The 21,060-nt window shown below is 44.8% G+C and overlaps 1 protein-coding gene across 1 annotated transcript; it reads right to left on the bottom strand.

Annotated features, from left to right (window-relative positions):
• Positions 1-2,665: 2,665 nt before the first annotated feature.
• Positions 2,666-12,236, bottom strand: LOC119325472 (probable RNA-dependent RNA polymerase 1). Its single transcript, XM_037599215.1, has 5 exons — positions 11,963-12,236; positions 10,538-11,085; positions 4,689-6,535; positions 4,272-4,422; positions 2,666-3,685 (listed from the first exon to the last, which is right to left on the bottom strand). The coding sequence occupies exons 2-5, from the start codon at positions 11,063-11,065 to the stop codon at positions 2,861-2,863; spliced, it is 3,351 nt and encodes a 1,116-aa protein (XP_037455112.1). The 5' UTR covers positions 11,066-11,085; positions 11,963-12,236; the 3' UTR covers positions 2,666-2,860.
• Positions 12,237-21,060: the final 8,824 nt, after the last annotated feature.

The raw sequence follows: 21,060 nt of genomic DNA, 5'->3' as shown, positions 1-21,060 counted from the left end.
CAAGCGAGATATGATCAAACACCATGGGTGTTGGTTTCAATTCAATCACATAATGATGTGAACTAGATTATTGACTCTAGTGCAAGTGGGAGACTGTTGGAATATGCCCTAGAGGCAATAATAAAATGGTTATTATTATATTTCCTTGTTCATGATAATTGTCTATTGTTCATGCTATAATTGTATTAACTGGAAACCGTAATACATGTGTGAATACATAGACCACAACATGTCCCTAGTGAGCCTCTAGTTGACTAGCTCGTTGATCAATAGATGGTTATGGTTTCCTAACCATGGACATAGGATGTCATTGATAACGGGATCACATCATTAGGAGAATGATGTGATGGACAAGACCCAATCCTAAGCATAACACAAGATCGTATAGTTCGTTTGCTAAGAGCTTTTCTAATGTCAAGTATCATTTCCTTAGACCATGAGATTGTGCAACTCCCGGATACCGTAGGAATGCTTTGGGTGTACCAAACATCACAACGTAACTGGGTGGCTATAAAGGTGCACTACAGGTATATCCGAAAGTGTCTGTTGGGTTGGCACGAGTCGAGATTGGGATTTGTCACTTCGTATGACGGAGAGGTATCTCCGGGCCCACTCGGTAATGCATCATCATAATGAGCTCAATGTGACTAAGTAGTTAGTCACGGGATCATGCATTACGGAACAAGTAAAGTGACTTGCCGGTAACGAGATTGAACGAGGTATTGGGATACCGACGATCGAATCTCGGGCAAGTAACGTATCGATTGACAAAGAGAATTGTATACGGGATTGATTGAATCCCCGACATCGTGGTTCATCCGATGAGATCATCATGGAACATGTGGGAGCCAACATGGGTATCCAGATCCCGCTGTTGGTTATTGGCCAGAGAACGTCCCGGTCATGTTTGCATGATTCCCGAACCCATAGGGTCTACACACTTAAGTTTCAGTGACGCTAGAGTTGTTATGGGAAATAGTATGTGGTTACCGAAGGTTGTTCGGAGTCCTGGATGAGATCCCGGACATGACGAGGAGCTCCGGAATGGTCCGGAGGTGAAGATCGATATATTGGACGAAGGGTATTGGAGTACGGAATTGTTCCGGGGGTACCAGGTGATGACCAGTGTGTCTGAAAGGGGTTTCGGAGGCCTCGGCAAGCGTTGGGGGGCCTTATGGGCCAAGGGAAGGGGGCACATCAGCCCACTAAGGGGCTCAGCGCCCCTCCCACCCCATCTCACGTAACCTGGAGAGGTGGGGGCACCACCCCTAGGGCAGCCGCCCCTCCCAGCTTGGGGGCAAGTTTCCTAGGGGTGGGGGCGCCCAAACCCATCTAGGGTTTCCCTGGCCGCCACCCCTCCTCTAGATCCATCTAGAGGGGCCGACCCCCTCTCCCCTTTCCCCTATATATAGTGAGGGGGTGGGAGGGCAGCCACAACCCTTCCCCTGGCGCAGCCCCTCCCTCCTCCAACTCTTCCTCCTCCTCCATAGTGTTTGGCGAAGCCCTGCAGGAATACCACGAGCTCCACCACCACACCGTCGTGCTGCCGGAGCTCTCCCTCAACTTCTCCTCTCCCCTTGCTGGATCAAGAAGGAGGAGACGTCCCTGGGCTGTACGTGTGTTGAACGCGGAGGCGCCGTCCGTTCGGCGCTAGATCGGATCTTCCGCGATTTGAATCGCCGCGAGTAAGACTCCATCATCCGCATTCTTGTAACGCTTTTGCTTAGCGATCTTCAAAGGTATGAAGATGCACATCCTCTCCCTCTCTCGTTGCTAGAATCTCCTAGATTGATCTTGGTGATACGTAGGAAAATTTTGAATTATTGCTACGTTCCCCAACACCCATCTCCTCTTCGTGGTCAGCCACCAGATCCCCTCGTCTACCCCTCTGTTCTGCCACTTCCCGACCATTTTTTGCAAACTCTTGTAAATCTGAATCTTGTAAATCATGATGTTGTTGTAGTGTAGCTCTTGTAAATCTGAATTTTGATGTTGTTGCAGTGTAAATCTTGTAAATTCATCTCTGTCCTAGCAGAAAATTTCATGTATTTACAGTCATTTTGCTCATGAATACTAGCCTTTTCTAATTGTGTTACAATTTCTTAATCTTGTAAATTTCCTTCTACTATGGTGTAGAATCTATCTTGTAATCTGCTCATAGGTTCCTTTTGATGTTTGCTAGGCCATAATTTGCCATCCAAACATGATTTGGTATTGAAACCTCCTTGAGATTACATGAGCCAATTCCATGAGCATCCAAACAAACGAATTCATATTCATGTCTATTACAGTTTCCTCTTTGAATTGGAATTGAAACCAATTCAATACGGAGGCCTCCAATACAGACATCCAAACGCAGCATAAACGTAATCTCAACTTGTCCAAGTTGTGATTATGGGAGGGCGTTAAACGTGTCATAATAGGCCCATAGGGCGCACCGGCCTAAACCAGGTCGGGCTAGATGGATAGAGCTATATTGTTGTAACTACTTGATTTCTATCTTTCTTGTTTCCCAAGATGTAATCTCAACAACTTGTATGCTTATCAGGGAGATGCCCCTGCCTATATTAACACGCATCCGTCGCCTCCAACGAGGTACGACGTTCTCCCCTCGTTTACAAACATGCAGTACGAATATGACCTAAAAGCAGGGGAAACCTAGGTATGATTACAGATCAAACCACAGAAATACATTCCACGACTGCATCCAAATGCCCACAGGGTTCCCAGTACTTCGTAGCCACATGTACATCAACACATCTCAGTTAACAACTACAGTCGCTCTTCGGCGATCATTCTAGCACAAGAATCGACATGGTCAAATATATGTACAAGACCAACAACGACCTGATGGTTGTGCTCACCCGAATATGGCGCTCCGTCTCATTCTGTTCTCGAGATCAAGCATCTTCCTGACAAAGTTCTTCTGCTGCTTGATGAGAATCAGCTTGTCATAGACACACCACGGAAAACTGATGAAGTGTGGCCGGTGATCATATCCTTCATTGTAGCAACCCCAGTACTCCGGGTGATAGGTAACATGATACCAAGCGGATGCCTTGGCGTCCAAGGCCTCGTGACCACCTCCGCTCTCATCTGAACCCATCTCGTTGAACCATGACCTTGCTTCCTTCCGCAAAGATTTCACCGCCAGTCTGATAGCATCGGCGTCGTTCTTCTTGGTAAAATTCTTTGCCATCTTAATGATGCATCCACTTATTATCTCAGCCTCGCTATTTATTCCGTAGTGCTCCATCAGATTACCCAACTTGAAGTCATACTGTTCCTTGAACCACACAGCTTCGGTAATGAAGTCTTGGTAGCCATCAACTATCAAATCAGCGTCATAAGACCGCCTTGCCACATCCTTTGTGAAGTGTCCAATGTGAGGGTTCTGCTTCTTAATTTCCCGGTAGAGCTTCCCTATTACTCCCTCGGATACATAGGTAGCCCTGTCGAGCTTCTCCATGAAATCTGGGTACTCCTTCACATGTAGTTCAGGCGGAATTTGAGCCGGAACTCCTGTCTTTGGATAATCAACAGCAATGGAGAAGAGCTCTGCCAGCTTAATGCATGGTGTACTTTCAGCCTTCAAGATTTCCCTATCCGCAAAGACTACGTGCGCGTTGGCAATGATTCCCAGACTCTCGTTAACTATGTAATTTGTGAAATACTCATGTACTTCCTGCATGATATTAGAGTGGTTCCAAAGCAGGGTGTCAGATTTGTTTTACAAGATGCTTGGAATTTCCTTGCAAGTAATAGACAATGAGAAGAAACAGATTTATCTTCCTACTTCCTCGGATCCAAAACGTAGGTCCTTCTAGTCTTTTCAATTCCATCCAAAATGTAGGTCCTTCTACATTCGCAATACACTTCTCATGTGTCCCAATCTAGCCCCACATTAGTTTCATCAAGAATTGAGCCTATACTGTAGCACTTACTCTATTGGAAGGAACAGAGAGCACATGAAATGAATGAAGGGTAACATTGGCATGTTACCACCACCCCTAGTTCATGTGCTCAACTATAAAAAGATCTACATTTTGGACTGGCGGAAGTACAAACAAATAAATTAAAACCCTGCAGACTCAGAAAATAGGTTTAAGTAGTCAACTCTTCAGAAATGCAAGAACCAGAATCGAAAGGAAATTCACAATCAGAAGCACGACTAAATGACAGTTCATGGCAACAGCCAACAGGTGTACAGACGTTATCGTGAAGGTGAATGGCATGAAAAATGAACAATCTGGGCTACAAACATAAAATACCTCAATCATAACATCATGATCTAATGTTTCTGTTGGTGCAGGAGTATAGTCCATAGGCGCCACCATACGAGTTGGAATGAGATCTGGGTCCCATGAAACAAAGTATATGTCCCCATCCAGATCACTCCCTGAACATTCATTAGGATGAGGCCTGCATGAACAAAATTCGACATTGATTTCAATAACAAAGGACAAACAAAACAAGAGTAGTACATCCAAGAAATAATAGGATCACATGACATCCATGAGGAGCACCTAAACTTCACTAGCAAAAGGTTCTTCGATTTAAATGTACAAAGCTGTTTCACTTTAAACTGATGCTTTCTACCAAATCAGAAAGAACATTATTCCAGAAATGAGATTTTGCTATAAAAAAAGAGTTACTGAACATAGAAGAATGCATTACTAAATACTTGCCTTGGCCCCAGCTGTGGAAAGACAACACAGTTAACCATGTGGCCCAGAAGAGGACTATGAACAGCCTGGAGAATACGGATATCACCAGGGTGGATGCAAGGGTTTTTCGCAACGATAACTTTTCCAGTTACGATGGACTTTCCACGGTCATTTGCACTATTAGAAGCTTGAATGAATACCTGTCCGTACTTCAGTGTGCGGGTTTCATCTAGGCATCCCATCATTGCTCGTCCTTTTGGGACAAATATCCTTGACCTCGTTTTCAATTCTAGCAGCTTGGATGCTCTAAATGTTTGTAGAAGCATAGAAACAAATGGTTCAACATCAGGCTGGTAACCACATAACAACAACTCTTTAACAATGTTGGTAATTTCTCCCATGGGCATAAGCTCAATTGCACCAATAGCAGCTTGTGGTTCAGCTACCATTCTGTTCAACTGCTTCACAGCTTCTTGTTGTTTCAGTTCAAATATGCTATCTCTGACTCCGAGTGTTGAAAGAAGAGTGATTAACTGCCGGTTCAGGAAACATGGCTGGTACTTGCTGTATGCAAGAACATCTAGTGTGATGTTATCTGACTGAAACTTTGACATGCTTTTTCTTAAATATAGTTTCCAGTGTGATGTTGGATCAACAGCGACAACACCTTTGTAACCTCCATACCTTATTTGGAAAGCGGAGGGAGTAAAGCGGGTCAAGTTGCACTTCTTAGACACTTCATCTGCAAAATCAGCTGAAATGGTTCCAATTCCATCTGAGAATACATACTTTGTACCGTTTGTTACATCTGGAGCTTCTTTCACCTCATACTTATGCACTTTCAAAGTTTCTGTTGAGGAACTACAAGACTGACCAAGCCTTGCAGCATACTTTGCCACATTTCTAATATTACGGAAGTTCCCCATCCACTCCCTGATGTCACTGGCAGATAACCCCGGGCGAGAAGCAAACATCCATGCAGAGTTATCTCGGAGCTGGCTTGAAGAAAAAGCCAGAAAGTCAAAGTGCTTGTCACCGATAGTAATGCCATTTGAAAGGACCGAAAGAACTCTGTTATAAAGAGCAGTCCTCCTTGTATTATTTCCTGGAGCAGAGCGTTGTGATAAATCAGTTGAACGAAGCTTCTCACAGTCCTCATCAACAAACGAAATCCGAAGGAAGTTATCCAAATCAGCAGCATAATTCCGTACAACACGATTCGAGACATTAATCTCAGGACCATAAAAGTACACTTTCGCAGGAGTAATTTGCACCCTGTAGACATATACCAACCCATCATCATCCAGAGTTATGTTCGGTAATCTTAACACGTAGCGTGATCTCTGAAGTTTTTTGTATTGTTCAGATAACCACTTTGTTGGATTCAAACAAGTCTTTTTTAGGTATGACATCTTTTCAAGTGCACGCTTTACATGGTCAATACATTCATATCTTGGGCTGACCAGACGGTAGAAGTTGTCATCAAGTGTTGGTCCACTAAGTGTCCCATTCTGAACCAAGTGGTTGATCTTAAAGAGTATCTCATAGGGGACATCAGTGAAATATTGAGATTTCACAACTGGAACAAAGCAAGTATTGCTTGAATATGAATATCCACGCTGGAGATGGAAGACGTCATCGTGTACTTCATAGTAAACGAAGTACTCTCGGATGTTCGGGAGATAACAAATATGTGGTAGCTCCAGACATAGGATATATGATTGCCCAATGCTGGCTAATGGAGTAAAATCAGTTGTTCTGGTCCACTGGTCATCTGTATCATCCCTAAAATAGTTGAATAAAGGATCATCGTACATAGAACCAGAGCGGCGTATATTTTGTTCGTAAATTTTCGGAGCAGCCTGAACCTGAGAAACGGATACATTTCTCCAACTGAGGTTATCAGAAATCTCTGAAGCTTGTAACAAACAAAAACAAACTAGATGTAACTAAAAAATGGTAACAGATTTTGAGGAAATACTGGAAACTATATTATAAACTCCGCCTCCGCCTATGTTGTCTCAACATAGCCGGTCCCAAGCCCGGGTAAAGGAGGAGGGTTGTGATAGGCTTGGCGAGCCAACGTAAAAACTCAGCCACTCTTATGGAGATGAAACCCAAAAGATTTTCGTTGGGGCGTAACCCTCTCAGCGACGCGCTACATCGGAACCCGGGTGTGGTGGAAAATGGGCAAGGGCCGGGCCGTCACCCCCAAGGTGGCGCGCCGTATCTTGATCCGGATACGGTGGCAAGTGAGCGAGGATCGTGTCGCCGCATCCTTAGTGGCGCGCTACATCGGCGCCCGGATGTAGTGGAAAATGAGCAAGGGTCTTCGCATTTGACTCGACGAGTGCGAAGGGTAAGGAAGCTAGCCGAGCCTAGGAGGATTCGCTTAGGTAGCTGGAACGTAGGGTCTCTGACAGGGAAGCTTCGGGAGCTAGTTGATGCAGCGGTGAAGAGAGGTGTTGATATCCTTTGCGTCCAAGAAACCAAATGGAGAGGACAGAAGGCGAAGGAGGTGGAGGATACCGGCTTCAAGCTGTGGTACACGGGGACGTCTGCAAACAGAATGGCGTAGGCATCTTGATCAACAAGAGCCTCAAGTATGGAGCGGTAGACATCAAGAGACGTGGGGACCGGATTATCCTGGTCAAGCTGGTAGTTGAGGACTTGGTTCTCAATGTTATCAGCGCGTATGCCCCGCAAGTAGGCCACAATGAGAACACCAAGAGGGAGTTCTGGGAAGGCCTAGAAGACATGGTTAGGAGTGTACCGATTGGTGAGAGGCTCTTCATAGGAGGGGACCTCAATGGCCACGTGGGTACATCTAACACAGGTTTTGAAGGGGGCGCATGGGGGCTTTGGCTATGGCATCAGGAATCAAGGAGAAGATGTCTTAAGCTTTGCTCTAGCCTACAACATGATCGTAGCTAACACCCTCTTTAGAAAGAGAGAATCACATCTGGTGACTTTTAGTAGTGGCCAACACTCTAGCCAGATTGATTTCATCCTCTCGAGAAGAGAAGATAGGCGTGCGTGCCTAGACTGTAAGGTAATACCTGGAGAGAGTGTTGTACCCCAGCATAAGCTGGTGGTTGCTGACTTCCGCTTTCGGATTCGTGTCCAGCGGGATAAGCGCGCCAAAGTCGCTAGAACGAAGCGGTGGAAGCTCAAGGGGGAGGCAGCTCAGGCGTTCAAGGAGAGGGTCATTAAGGAGGGCCCTTGGGAGGAAGGAGGGGATGCAGACAATGTGTGGATGAAGATGGCGACTTGCATTCGTAAGGTGGCCTCGGAGGAGTTTGGAGTGTCCAGGGAAGGAGAAGCAAAGATAAGGATACCTGGTGATGGAATGATGATGTCCAAAAGGCGATTAAAGAGAAGAAAGATTGCTTCAGACGCCTATACCTGGATAGGAGTGCAGACAACATAGAGAAGTACAAGATGGCAAAGAAGGCCGCAAAGCGAGCTGTTGGTGAAGCAAGGGGTCGGGCATATGAGGACCTCTACCAACGGTTAGGCACGAAGGAAGGCGAAAGGGACATTTATAAGATGGCCAAGATCCGGGAGAGGAAGATGAGGGATATTGGCCAAGTCAAATGCATCAAGGACGGAGCAGGCCAACTCTTGGTGAAGGACGAGGAGATTAAGCATAGATGGCAGGAGTACTTCGACAAGCTGTTCAATTGGGAGAATGAGAGTTCTACCATTGAGCTGGACGAACTCCTTTGATGAGACCAACATGCGTTTTGTGCGTCGAATCCAGGAGTCTGAGGTCAAGGAGGCTTTAAAAAGGATGAAAGGAGGCAAGCGATGGGCCCTGATTGTATCCCCATTGAGGTGTGGAAAGGTCTCGGGGACATAGCGATAGTATGGCTAACCAAGCTTTTCAACCTCATTTTTCGGGCAAACAAGATGCCAGAAGAATGGAGACGGAGTATATTAGTACCAATCTTCAAGAACAAGGGGGATGTTCAGAGTTGTACTAATTACCGTGGAATTAAGCTAATGAGCCATACAATGAAGCTATGGGAGAGAGTCATTGAGCACCGCTTAAGAAGAATGACAAGCGTGACCAAAAATCAGTTTGGTTTCATGCCTGGGAGGTCGACCATGGAAGCCATTTTCTTGGTACGACAACTTATGGAGAGATATAGGGAGCAAAAGAAGGACTTGCATATGGTGTTCATTGACTTGGAGAAGGCCTATGATAAGATACCGCGGAATGTCATGTGGTGGGCCTTGGAGAAACACAAAGTCCCAGCAAAGTACATTACCCTCATCAAGGACATGTACGATAATGTTGTGACAAGTGTTCGAACAAGTGATGTCGACACTGATGACTTCCTGATTAAGATAGAACTGCATCAGGGGTCAGCTTTGAGCCCTTATCTTTTTGCATTGGTGATGGATGAGGTCACAAGGGATATACAAGGAGATATCCCATGGTGTATGCTCTTTGCGGATGATGTGGTGCTAGTTGACGATAGTCGGACGGGGGTAAATAGGAAGTTAGAGTTATGGAGACAAACCTTGGAACCGAAAGGGTTTAGGCTTAGTAGAACTAAAACCGAGTACATGATGTGCGGTTTCAGTACTACTAGGTGTGAGGAGGAGGAGGTCAGCCTTGATGGCCAGGTGGTACCTCAGAAGGACACCTTTCGGTACTTGGGGTCAATGCTGCAGGAGGATGGGGGTATTGATGAAGATGTGAACCATCGAATCAAAGTCGGGTGGATGAAGTGGCGCCAAGCTTCTGGCGTTCTCTATGACAAGAGAGTGCCACAAAAGCTAAAAGGCAAGTTCTATAGGACAGCGGTTCGACCCGCAATGTTGTATGGCGCTGAGTGTTGGCTGACTAAAAGGCGACATGTTCAACAATTAGGTGTGGCGGAGATGCGTATGTTGAGATGGATGTGTGGCCACACAAGGAAGGATCGAGTCTGGAATGATGATATACGAGATAGAGTTGGGGTAGCACCAATTGAAGAGAAGCTTGTCCAACATCGTCTGAGATGGTTTGGGCATATTCAGCACAGGCCTCCAGAAGCTCCAGTGCATAGCGGACGGCTAAAGCGTGCGGAGAATGTCAAGAGAGGGCGGGGTAGACCGAATTTGATATGGGAAGAGTCCGTTAAGACAGACCTGAAGGATTGGAGTATTACCAAAGAGCTAGCTATGGACAGGGGTGCGTGGAAGCTTGCTATCCATGTGCCAGAGCCATGAGTTGGTTGCGAGATCTTATGGGTTTCACCTCTAGCCTACCCCAACTTGTTTGGGACTAAAGGCTTTGTTGTTGTTGTTGTACTGGAAACTATATTATAGCAATTGGTGTTCCCATCCCATCATCTTGGGCTATAAATTAAAATTCAACTAGCAATAACTTTATATGGATTGATTATCACTTTATCAGTACTCTAGAAAATTATTGTTGTACGCTTAACAACACATAAACATTTTCCCAGTATATATAACAGAAGAATCAAGAAAGAACAAACACTACCAAGAAAGCTGAACTCTACAAAATTCAAGTGCACCTCCAGCATTCCAAACACAGCAAAATGATCAATGACCAAAAGGCAACAAAATGAAATATAGCAATTATATTATTTCTGGCACAAGTTGACAGGCAGAAGAAAAGACATGTGTATGAAGTATTTTAATATTTACAAAAACATAATTATCTGTCATGCAGAAGCTGTAATATGAAGACAATAGTTATACACTTGAACAATGTGAACTCAGTAATGTACTTATACTGTACTCTACGATTCGCAGCAGCAGAAAAGGAAAATGATATGCAACTAAAAATACTATGAATTCATGAAAAGCATGCCCAGCATACATATACATGTGTTGTCCAACTAACATACCTGAATCAGAAGGAACTTTTTTTGCAACCCAGGTGGACGATGAAGCTGGATCTCCCATATGCTCTCGTAGGAGAGTTCAAGTTTGTATTTCTTCGAGTTGGAGATCAGGCAAAAGTCAATCCTCTTCATAGCAAATCCAAACTCAACGGAAACATTTGTTCCGCTCCACAGAACAGATAGAACTTTTTCCTTCAGAAGGCAGCCAAAATGCAGTGTTGCATCCTGTAGATTAAAAATTGTAGTTCTTGGTCTCGGAACAATGTCACGCTCTGCGTATCGGGCCTTCAGATGATTACTTCCAGTCCTTAGTGCATTCCGTCGGGCCGCATTCAACACCAGCGAAGCATGTGCCTCGGACTGGAACTGAACAATGGCAAACGATTTTGAGTTTGCAGAGATGTTCTTTGGAGGCCTGAGCTTGATCGCAAAGACGTTGCCAGTACCAACAATTTGTTCCAACAAATCCTTGACATGGTCAGCATTGACAGTTGAAGGAAACCCTGACACCTGAATAGTCTTGCCGCCCATGATGATGGTTCATACCAAAACTACAGCAGTGCATAATCATGATTAAAAAAAACAGTCAGTCACTGGAAAGCATAAGACAGATCTGCAGATATATGTCAGGTCTTCACGTATTTAGGAAGAAACTCAGGCTGCAGTTTTATATTCGAGTTCTTTTATTTGGATCTCTAAACTAATAAAGAAGTAAGGAATGTATGGAATGTCAAACACTGGTACTAGTAATAAATACATAAACAATCAAACGGTTTCTCCCAAAACTAAGTAGATCCGTATGCAACGGTTTCACCCAAAACTAAAAACTGCAGTGGCATAAATCCCATCACAATGCAGTAGCATAAACATGCCGACAAAAGAACAGACATCCCACTTCATCAGGCACTAGCAAACAGACAGCTCGGGTAAAGCAAGAAACCAAGAACAGCTAAAAAGGTCAACGGCAAAAAAATAGGCTAACCCCAAAAATTTGTCGATAAAACAATCAGGGACGTACATTTCCCCCGAGCCCCACACCCGCTACGCTTCTTCACCTGCCCCGTTTACTCGTTCCGAAATGAAATGCAACCCCGTGTCCCCTCTATTATTGGCGAAGCAGGGGCGGGCCGAGCGTGGGGTTTGGGGGTTTAGTTGGATCCCGCAAAATTCAGGAAGGCAAGCCGCGCTCGAACCTGAGCACCAAATCCCATCGCAAAAACTGTGATCGATCTAACCTACACAAAGAAAACTCCGATCGATCTCGCGCGCTGCAGAGGAAGAGCCTAACGGAGCCGCGGACGAAGCGAGCAAGCTGCGAACGATTCGGGCCCCGGCTGCTCAATGCCACCACAGCAGAGCAAAGATGGAAGAACCCCCGACAACGAAACTCGCGGGGATGATCCGTCCGATCGAGCTAGGGTTCCTTACCAGCAGCAGAAGGAAGGGATGAAGTCGGCCCCCACCCCAGCCCAGGACCAGCGGCAGGAATGGCTTTTTGTCTGCCGCTCGCTCCCGTCGCCGCCGGCGCAGCAGGTAGCGAGGCGGGGAGCGGAGAGCGGCGGCTGGAATCCGATGGATCTGGGGGAGGGAATCGGGGAGGATGAATGGGCAGGGGAGGGGGAGGGGAGACGGAGCTGACGATTGCCCGATGGTTTTGTCGCCGAGGCGGAGGCGAGGAGACTGTGGAGGAGGACTTGAGGAGTGTCGGTCAATGTGGGCGTAACATTTAAAGCAACTGGGTTGGTGGGGCCGGGGGGTGCGGCCGTGCGGGGTATGGAATGGAGTGGGATAGAGGGGCCGGATGTGTCCAAAGGTTCGTTAATTGCGCTCCGAAATCTTCAACGGATAGGCAGAAACAAAAAATTCTCATTAAAAGTATTTTTTTTACATTTTAGACTTTTCTGAGAGAGATTTTTAGATAATGCGCTAGCTTTAATTCAATCAACTCAATCAAACAGAGAACTGTTGGATTATTTGGGCTTTGGTCTATGTAAAACAATAATCTCTGGTTAAACTGTAGAAGCATATAAACAATAATCCCTGATTAATCTATAAGAGTATCTCCAATAGATGTAGATGAGAAAATAAATAACCTTTGCATCTCCGAGGCTCAAAAGTCTCTCTCTGACAGATGATTACGTCTAAAGAAAAAATATCTCCGCCTTTCGGAGATGTAAAATACAATGCATCGCGATGCAAATTTTCATCTCCGACCTTTCATTTCCCCAACCCATCTTCTTCCTCCCGCCGCCCCGTCGCACTACCGCCACCCGCCCGCCGCCACCGGCAGCCCCACCACCATCCCCGCACCACCGCACCGATCGTCGTCGCCACCCGCAGCCTCGCAACACCCCACCAACCATCGCCCGCCGTCTCGCACCAACCGCCGCCCGCAGCCCCACCCGTCGCCACTGGCAGCCCCACCAGCATCCCTGCACCACCGCACCGATCGTCGTCGCCGCCCGCAGAGAAGTTAGCGATGAGGAAACAACAGCAACAGAGCCACTCCGCGTCAAAGCAGAGTCCTCCCCGGTAGGTCCAAATGTCGTCAAGGCACAAGTAGTTTAAGAAAAAGAAGTCGATCAGCAGATCACGTTGAAGAAGAAGGTGGTGCAGCGGCCGGTGTACTTTGTTAGCTCTCTCTTGCAGGGGGCTAGATCAAGGTATTCGGGCATGCAAAAGCTACTCTTTGGCCTACTCATGGCCTCGAGAAAGTTGTGACACTACTTCCAAGCGCATGAGATCACTGTGGTCACTCGCTTCCCGTTGCAGTGCATTCTGAGGAATCCAGAGGCAACTGGCAGGATAGTAGTGTGGGCATTGGAACTATAAAGTTTTGCACTCAAGTTTGAGAGTACATCAACTATTCAGCCCAGAGCATTGACGCAATTCATTGCATAATGGACACCAACGCAAGATGACGAGATCCAGGAGTCGGCCCTCCCTGGCAGGGAAACCGTAAAGGATTGGATTATGTACTTTGACGGTGCTTTGTCGCTGCATGGCGCTGGTGCCGGAGTGCTGCTTGTCGCACCCACCGGAGAGCATCTCATGTACGTGATTCAAATGTACTTTCCCCAGGAGTAAGCTACCAACAACGCTGTGGAGTATGAGGGACTACTTGTCAGCCTCAGAATTGCGGTCGAAATGGGAATCAGAAGGCTGATCATCCGTGGAGATTCACAGCTTGTGGTAAAGCAAGTGAATAAGGATTACCAGAGCCCGTTGATGGAAGCCTATGTGAATGAAGTGAGGAAATTGGAAGAGCACTTTGACGGTTTGCAAACAGCTCACGTTCCTCATGTAGAGAACACCATTGTTGACCAAATGTCAAAGTGTGCCACCCAAAAGCTCCTTGTGGAACCAGGAACTTTGTGCTCCATTTGAATCAACCAACAGTCACCCCGTCAACGAGAGCCAAAAAGAGAAGGAAGATAAGCACCCGACAAATATTTTCTGGTAGAGCTCCCTAAAGCTGCCGGCAAGAATGTTGCCGGGAATGATGATGTGCTTGCCGGTGAGCAGCGGCCTCAAGCAGAGTCTCGGATTCTTGCCGTCGAGGTTAGCGCTCCCGGAGCCAAGAAATCTACATGCAACAACCAGATGGCTTTGTAGTAAGTGGTCAGGAAATAAAGGTGTGCAAGATATTGAAATCTTTGTATGGCATGAAACAAGCGCCTAAGCAATGGCATGAGAAGTTAAATACAGCTTTGACATATGTTGGCTTTGTTGTTAACGAAGCTGACAATTGTGTATGGTGGGGGCGAAGGAGTTATACTGTGTTTGTATGTCAATGGCATACTTATATTTGGAACCCACCTCAAAGTCATTGAGGAGGTCAAGGCTTTTCTATCTCATAACCTTCAGATGAAAGACCACGGTGCGGTTGATGTTATCTGGAACATCAAGCTACCGATAGATAATGAGGGTGGAATTACACTTTTGCAACTCCACTGTGTTGAGAAGATTTTGAGTCGATTGGGATATTCAGACTACAAACTTTCTACAACACCATATGATCCTAGCATGTGAATTCCAAAGTTCGAAGACACAATTGTAGATCAATTGTGATACTCTCAAGTGATTGGTTCACTCATGTACCTAGCTTGTGCTACTCATCCTGGCATCTTTTTGTGGAAATTGAGCCGGTTTGTTTCCAATCCAGTAGTTGTGCACTGGCATGCTATTGAGAGAGTCGTGTGTTATTTGCAAGTTACTATGTGAAGGAAATATGCCTAAGAGGCAATAACAAAGTTGTTATTTTATATTTCCTTATTCATGATAAATGTTTATTATTCATGCTAGAATTGTATTAACCGGGAACTTGATACATGTGTGAATACATAGACAAAACACCGTGTCCCTAGTATGCCTCTACTAGACTAGCTCGTTGATCAAAGATGTTTAAGTTTCCTAGCCATGGACATGTGTTGTCATTTGATGAATGCGATCACATCATTAGTTGAATGATGAGATGGACAAGACCCATCCGTTAGCTTAGCATAATGATCGTTCAGTTTTATTGCTACTGCTTTCTTCATGTCAAATACATATTCCTCCGACTATGAGATTATGCAACTCCCGGACACCGGAGGAATGCTTTTTGTGCTATCAAACGTCACAACATAACTGGGTGATTATAAAGATGCTCTACATGTATCTTTGAAGGTGTTTGTTGGGTTGGCATAGATCGAGATTAGGATTTGTCACTCTAAGTATCGGAGAGGTATCTATGGGCCCTCTCGGTAATGCACATCATATGAAGCCTTGCAAGCAATGTGACTAATGAGTTAGTTGTGGGATGATGCATTACAGAACGAGTAAAGATACTTGCCCGTAACGAGATTGAACTAGGTATGAAGATACCAACGATCGAATCTCGGGCAAGTAACATACCGATGACAAAGGGAATAACATATGTTGACATAGCGGTTCGACCGATAAAATATCTTCGTAGAATATGTGGGAACCAATATGAGCATCTAGGTTCCATTATTGGTTATGACCCGAGATGTGTCTCGGTCATGTCTACATAGTTCTCGAACCCATAGGGTCCGCATGCTTAACGTTCGATGGCAATATGTATTATATGAGTTATGTGTTTTGGTGACCAGAGGTTGTTCAGAGTCCCGGATGAGATCACGGACATGACGAGGAGTCTTTAAATGGCCAAGAGGTAAAGATTGATATATTGGAAGGTAGTATTCGGACACCGGAAGGGTTTCAGAATGTATCGGGTACATACCGGAGTACCGGAGGGGTTACCGGAACCCCCCAGGGAAAGATATGGGCCATATGGGCCATAGGAGGGAGGCTAACCAGCCCACAAGGGGCTGGCGTGCCCCCCACAAGGGAGGAGGCCGAATTGGACTAGGGAAGGAGGCGGCGCCCCCCTTTCCTTCTCCTACTCCCTCTCCATCCCCCCTTTCCCCCTCCGGTAAAAGGAAGGGGGTGAATCCTACTAGGAGCCCAAGTGGGACTCCTCCCATTTAGGGGGCGCCTAGTGCCGGCCTCCTCTCCCTCCCTCCTTTATATACGGGGGGCTCCCCTAGAAGACACACCAATTGTTCCAAGTCGTGTGCGGCACACCCCTCCATAGTTTACGCCTCCGGTCATATTCTCGCGGTGCTTAGGCAAAACCCTGCGTGGATCACATCACCATCACCATCACCATGCCGTCGTGCTGATGGAACTCATCTACTCCTTCGACCCTCTACTAGATCAAGAGCTCGAGGGACGTCATAGTGCTGAACGTGTGCAGAACTCAGAGGTGACGTATGTTCGGTACTCGATCGGTCGGAACGAGAAGATGTTCGACTACATCAACCGCGTTAAGCAAACGCTTCCGCTTTTGGTCTACGAGGGTACGTGGACACACTTTCCCCCTCTCGTTGCTATGCATCTCCTAGATAGATCTTGCGTGGGCGTAGGAATTTTTTTTTGAAATGCATGCTATGTTTCCCAACGGTGGTATCAGATCCAAGTCTATGCATAGATGATATGCACAAGTAGAACACAAAGAGTTGTGGGCGGTGATCGTCATACTGCTTACCACCAATGTCTTATTTTGATTCGACGGTATTGTTGGATGAAGCGGCCTAGACCAACCTTACATGTACACGTTCATGAGACCGGTTCCACCGACAGACATGCAACTAGTTTTGCATAAAGGTGGCTGGAGGGTGTCTGTTGCTCCAATTTTAGTTGAATCGAATTTGACTGCGGCTGGTCCTTGTGAAGGTTAAAACAGAAAACTTGATAAATTACCGTTGTGGTTTTTGTGCTGTAGGTAAGTACGGTTCTTGCTAGAAGCCCGTAGAAGCCACATAAAACTTGCAACAACAAAGTAGAGGACGTCTAACTTGTTTTTGCAGGGCATGTTGTGATGTGATATGGTGAAGACATGACATGATTGCTACCTCTTGAGCACTGTGTTGGTTTTCCCTTGAATAGGAAAGGGTGATGCAGCAAAGTAGCGTAAGTATTTCCCTCAGTTTTTGAGAACCAAGGTATCAATCCAGTAGGAGGCTCCTCAAAAGTCTCACGCACCTACACAAACAAACAAGAACCTCGCAACCAATGCGATAAAGGGGTTGTCAATCCCTTCACGAAAATTTGTGAAAGTGAGATCTGATAGAGATAATATGATAAGATAAATATTTTTTGTATTTTTATGATATAGATTGGAAAGTAAAAGATGAAAATAAAAGTAGATTGAAAACTTATATGATAAAAGATAGACCCGGGGGCCATAGGTTTCACTAGTGGCTTCTCTCAAAATAGCATAAGTATTACGGTGGGTGAACAAATTACTGTCGAGCAATTGATAGAAAAGTGCATAGTTATGAGATTATCTAGGCATGATCATGTATATAGGCATCACGTCCGCAACAAGTAGATCGAAACGATTCTGCATCTACTACTATTACTCCACACATCGACCGAATCATGCCTGCATCTAGAGTATTAAGTTCATAAGAACAGAGTAACGCATTAAGAAAGATGACATGATGTAGAGGGATAAACTCATGCAATATGATATAAACCCCTTCTTTTTATCCTCGATGGCAACAATACAATACGTGCCTTGCTGCCCCCGCTATCACTGGGAAAGGACACCGCAAGATTAAACCCAAAGCTAAGCACTTCTCCCATTGCAAGAAAGATCAATCTAGTAGGCGAAACCAAACTGATAACTCGAAGAGACTTGCAAAGATAACTTAATCACACATAAAAGAATTCATAGGAGATTCAAATATTTCTCATAGATAAACTTGATCATAAACCCACAATTCATCGGATCTCGACAAACACACCGCAAAAAAGAGTTACATCGAATAGACCTCCAAGAAGATCGAGGAGAACTTTGTATTGAGATTCAAGGAGAGAGAAGAAGCCATCTAGCTAATAACTATGGACCCGGAGGTCTGTAGTAAACTACTCACAACTCATTGGAGAGGCCTTGGAGATGATGTAGAAGCCCTCTGTGGTCGATTGCCCCTCCGGCGGAGCACCGACGAAGGCTCCAAGATGGGATCTCGCGGATACAGAAGGTTGCGGCGGTGGAATTAGGTTTTTCGTGGTGCTCCTGGATGTTTTCAGGGTACGTGGATATATATATAGGAGGAAGAAGTAGGTCGGTTGAGCCACGAGGGGCCCGCGAGGGTGGGGGGCACGCCCACCCCTCTGGGGCGTGCCGGGCACACGTGGCCGCCTCGTTTGCTGCTTGACGTCCACTCCAAGTCTCCTGGATTGCATTTGTTCCGAAAAGATCGCTCCCAAAGGTTTCATTCCGTTTGGACTCCGTTTGATATTCCTTTTCTTCGAAACACTGAAAATAGGCAAAAAAACAGCAATTCGGGCTGGGCCTTCGGTTAGTAGGTTAGTCCCAAAAATGATATAAAAGTGTAGAGTAAAGCCCATAAACATCCAAAACGGGTAATATAATAGCATGGAACAATCAAAAATTATAGATACATTGGAGACGTATCAAGCATCCCCAAGCTTAATTCCTGCTCGTCCTCGAGTAGGTAAATGATAAAAGCAGAATTTTTGATGTGGAATGCTACCTAGCATAATCCTTAATGTAATTTTCTTTATTGTGGCATGAATGTTCAGATCCAAATGATTCAAAATAAAAGTTCATATTGACATAAGGAATAGTAATACTTCAAGCATACTAACAAAGCAATCATGTCTTCTCAAAATAACATGGCTAAAGAAAGTTCATCCCTACAAAATCATATAGTTTGGTCATGCTCCATTTTCGTCACACAAGAATGCTCTCATCTTGCACACCCTCGATGACAAGCCAAACAATTGTTTCATACTTTAGTAATCTCAAACTTTTTTCAACTTTCACGCAATACATGAGCGTGAGCCATGGATATAGCACTATGGGTGGAATAGAATATGATGATGGAGGTTGTGTGGATAAGACAAAAAAGATAAAGTCTCACGTTGACGAGGATAATCAACGGGCTATAGAGATGCCCATCAATTGATGTCAACATGAGGAGTAGGGATTGCCATGCAACGGATGCACTAGAGCTATAAATGTATGAAAGCTCAACAAAAGAAACTAGTGGGTGTGCATCCAAATTGCTTGCTCACGAAGACCTAGGGCATTTTGAGGAAGCCCATCATTGGAATATACAAGCCAAGTTCTATAATGAAAAATTCCCACTAGTATATGAAAGTGACAACAAATGAGACTCTCTATATGAAGAACATGGTGGTACTTTGAAGCACAGGTGTGGAAAAAGATAGTAACATTGTCCCGCCCTTTTTTTGGGCCTTTTTTTTATTTGGACTTTCTTTTTTTATTTGGCCTTTATTTTTTTAAGGGATAATGCTCTAATAATGATGGTCATCACACTTCTATTTATTTACAACTCATGAGTTACAACTCAAAGCTAGAACAAGATATGACTCTATATGAATGCCTCCGGCGGTGTACCAGGATGGGCAATGAATCAAGAGTGACATGTATGAAAAATTATGAAGGTGGCTTTGCCACAAATACAATGTCAACTACATGATCATGTAAGGCAATATGACGATGATGAAACGTGTCATGATGAACGGAACGGTGGAAAGTTGCATGGCAATATATCTCAGAATGGTTATGGAAATGCCATAATAGGTAGATATGGTGGCTATTTTGAGGAAGATATAAGGAGGTTTATGTGTGATAGAGCGTATCGTATCACGGGGTTGGATGCACCGGCGAAGTTTGCACCAACTCTCAAGGTGAGAAAGGGCAATGCACGGTACCGAAGAGGCTACCAATGATGGAAGGGTAAGAGTGCGTATAATCCATGGACTCAACATTAGTCATAAAGAACTCATATACTTATTGCAAAAATCTACAAGTCATCAAAAACCAAGCACTACGCGCATTCTCCTAGGGGGGTAGATTGGTAGGAAAAGACCATCACTCGTTCCCGACCGCCACTCATAAGGATGAAAATCTAAGAACAACTCATATTTCAAATTTGTTACACAACGGTTACCATACGTGCATGCCACGGGACTTGCAAACTTCAACACAAATATTCTTTAAATTCACAATTACCCAACTAGCATGACTCTAATATCATTACCTCCATATCTCTAAACAATTATCAAGCATCAAATTGATCATAGCATCCAATTCATTTTCTATGATAGTTTTTATTATACCCAACTTGGATGCCCATCATTCTAGGACCAATTTTATAACCATAGCAAATACCATGCTGTTCTAAAAGACTCTCAAAATAATATAAGTGAAGCATGAGAGCTCAACAATTTCTACAAAATTAAACCATCGTCGTGCTCTAAAAGATATAAGTGAAGCACTAGAGCAAAAAATATCTAACTCAAAAGATATAAGTGAAGCACATAGAGTATTCTAATAAATTCCAAATCATGTGGGTTTCTCCCAAAAGGTGTGTACAACAAGGATGATTGTGGTAATCCAAAAAGCAAAGACTCATATCATACAAGACGCTCCAAGCAAAACACATATCATGTGGTGAATAAAAATATAGCTCCAAGTAAAGTTACCGATAAACGAAGACGAAAGAGGGGATGCCTTCCGGGGCATCCCCAAGCTTAGGCATTTGGTTTTCCTTGGATATATTGGGGTGCCATGGGCATCCCCAAGCTTAGTCTCTTGCCACTCTTTATTCCATAGTCCATCAAATCTTTACCCAAAACTTGAAAACTTCACAACACAAAACTCAACAGGAAATCTCATAAGCTTCGTTAGTGCATCCACTACTATTACTCCACACATCGACCGACTCCTGCCTGCATCTAGAGTATTAAGTTCATAAGAACAGAGTAACGCATTAAGAAAGATGACATGATGTAGAGGGATAAACTCATGCAATATGATATAAACCCCATCTTTTTATCCTCGATGGCAACGATACAATACGTGCCTTGCTGTCCCTGCTGTCACTGGGAAAGGACACCGCAAGATTGAACGCAAAGCTAAGCACTTCTCCCATTGTAAGAAAGATCAATCTAGTAGGCCA

The sequence above is a fragment of the Triticum dicoccoides genome, chromosome 6B (genome assembly GCF_002162155.2).
Source record: "Triticum dicoccoides isolate Atlit2015 ecotype Zavitan chromosome 6B, WEW_v2.0, whole genome shotgun sequence".
Classification (NCBI taxonomy): Eukaryota; Viridiplantae; Streptophyta; class Magnoliopsida; order Poales; family Poaceae; genus Triticum; species Triticum dicoccoides.
The sequence above is the reverse complement of the archived record's forward strand: the minus strand, read 5'-3'. Positions and strand labels throughout refer to the sequence as shown.

What these genes read in the sequence shown, in the direction of transcription:
- LOC119325472 (XM_037599215.1), bottom strand. Translation starts at nt 11,065, where the DNA reads ATGGGCGGCAAGACTATTCAGGTGTCAGGGTTTCCTTCAACTGTCAAT. An exon ending in AAAAGTTCCTTCTGATTCAG is followed by an intron (nt 6,536 to 10,537) that starts GTATGTTAGTTG and finishes TCCGTTTCTCAG; the next exon opens with GTTCAGGCTGCTCCGAAAAT. An exon ending in ATCATGATGTTATGATTGAG is followed by an intron (nt 3,686 to 4,271) that starts GTATTTTATGTT and finishes AATATCATGCAG; the next exon opens with GAAGTACATGAGTATTTCAC.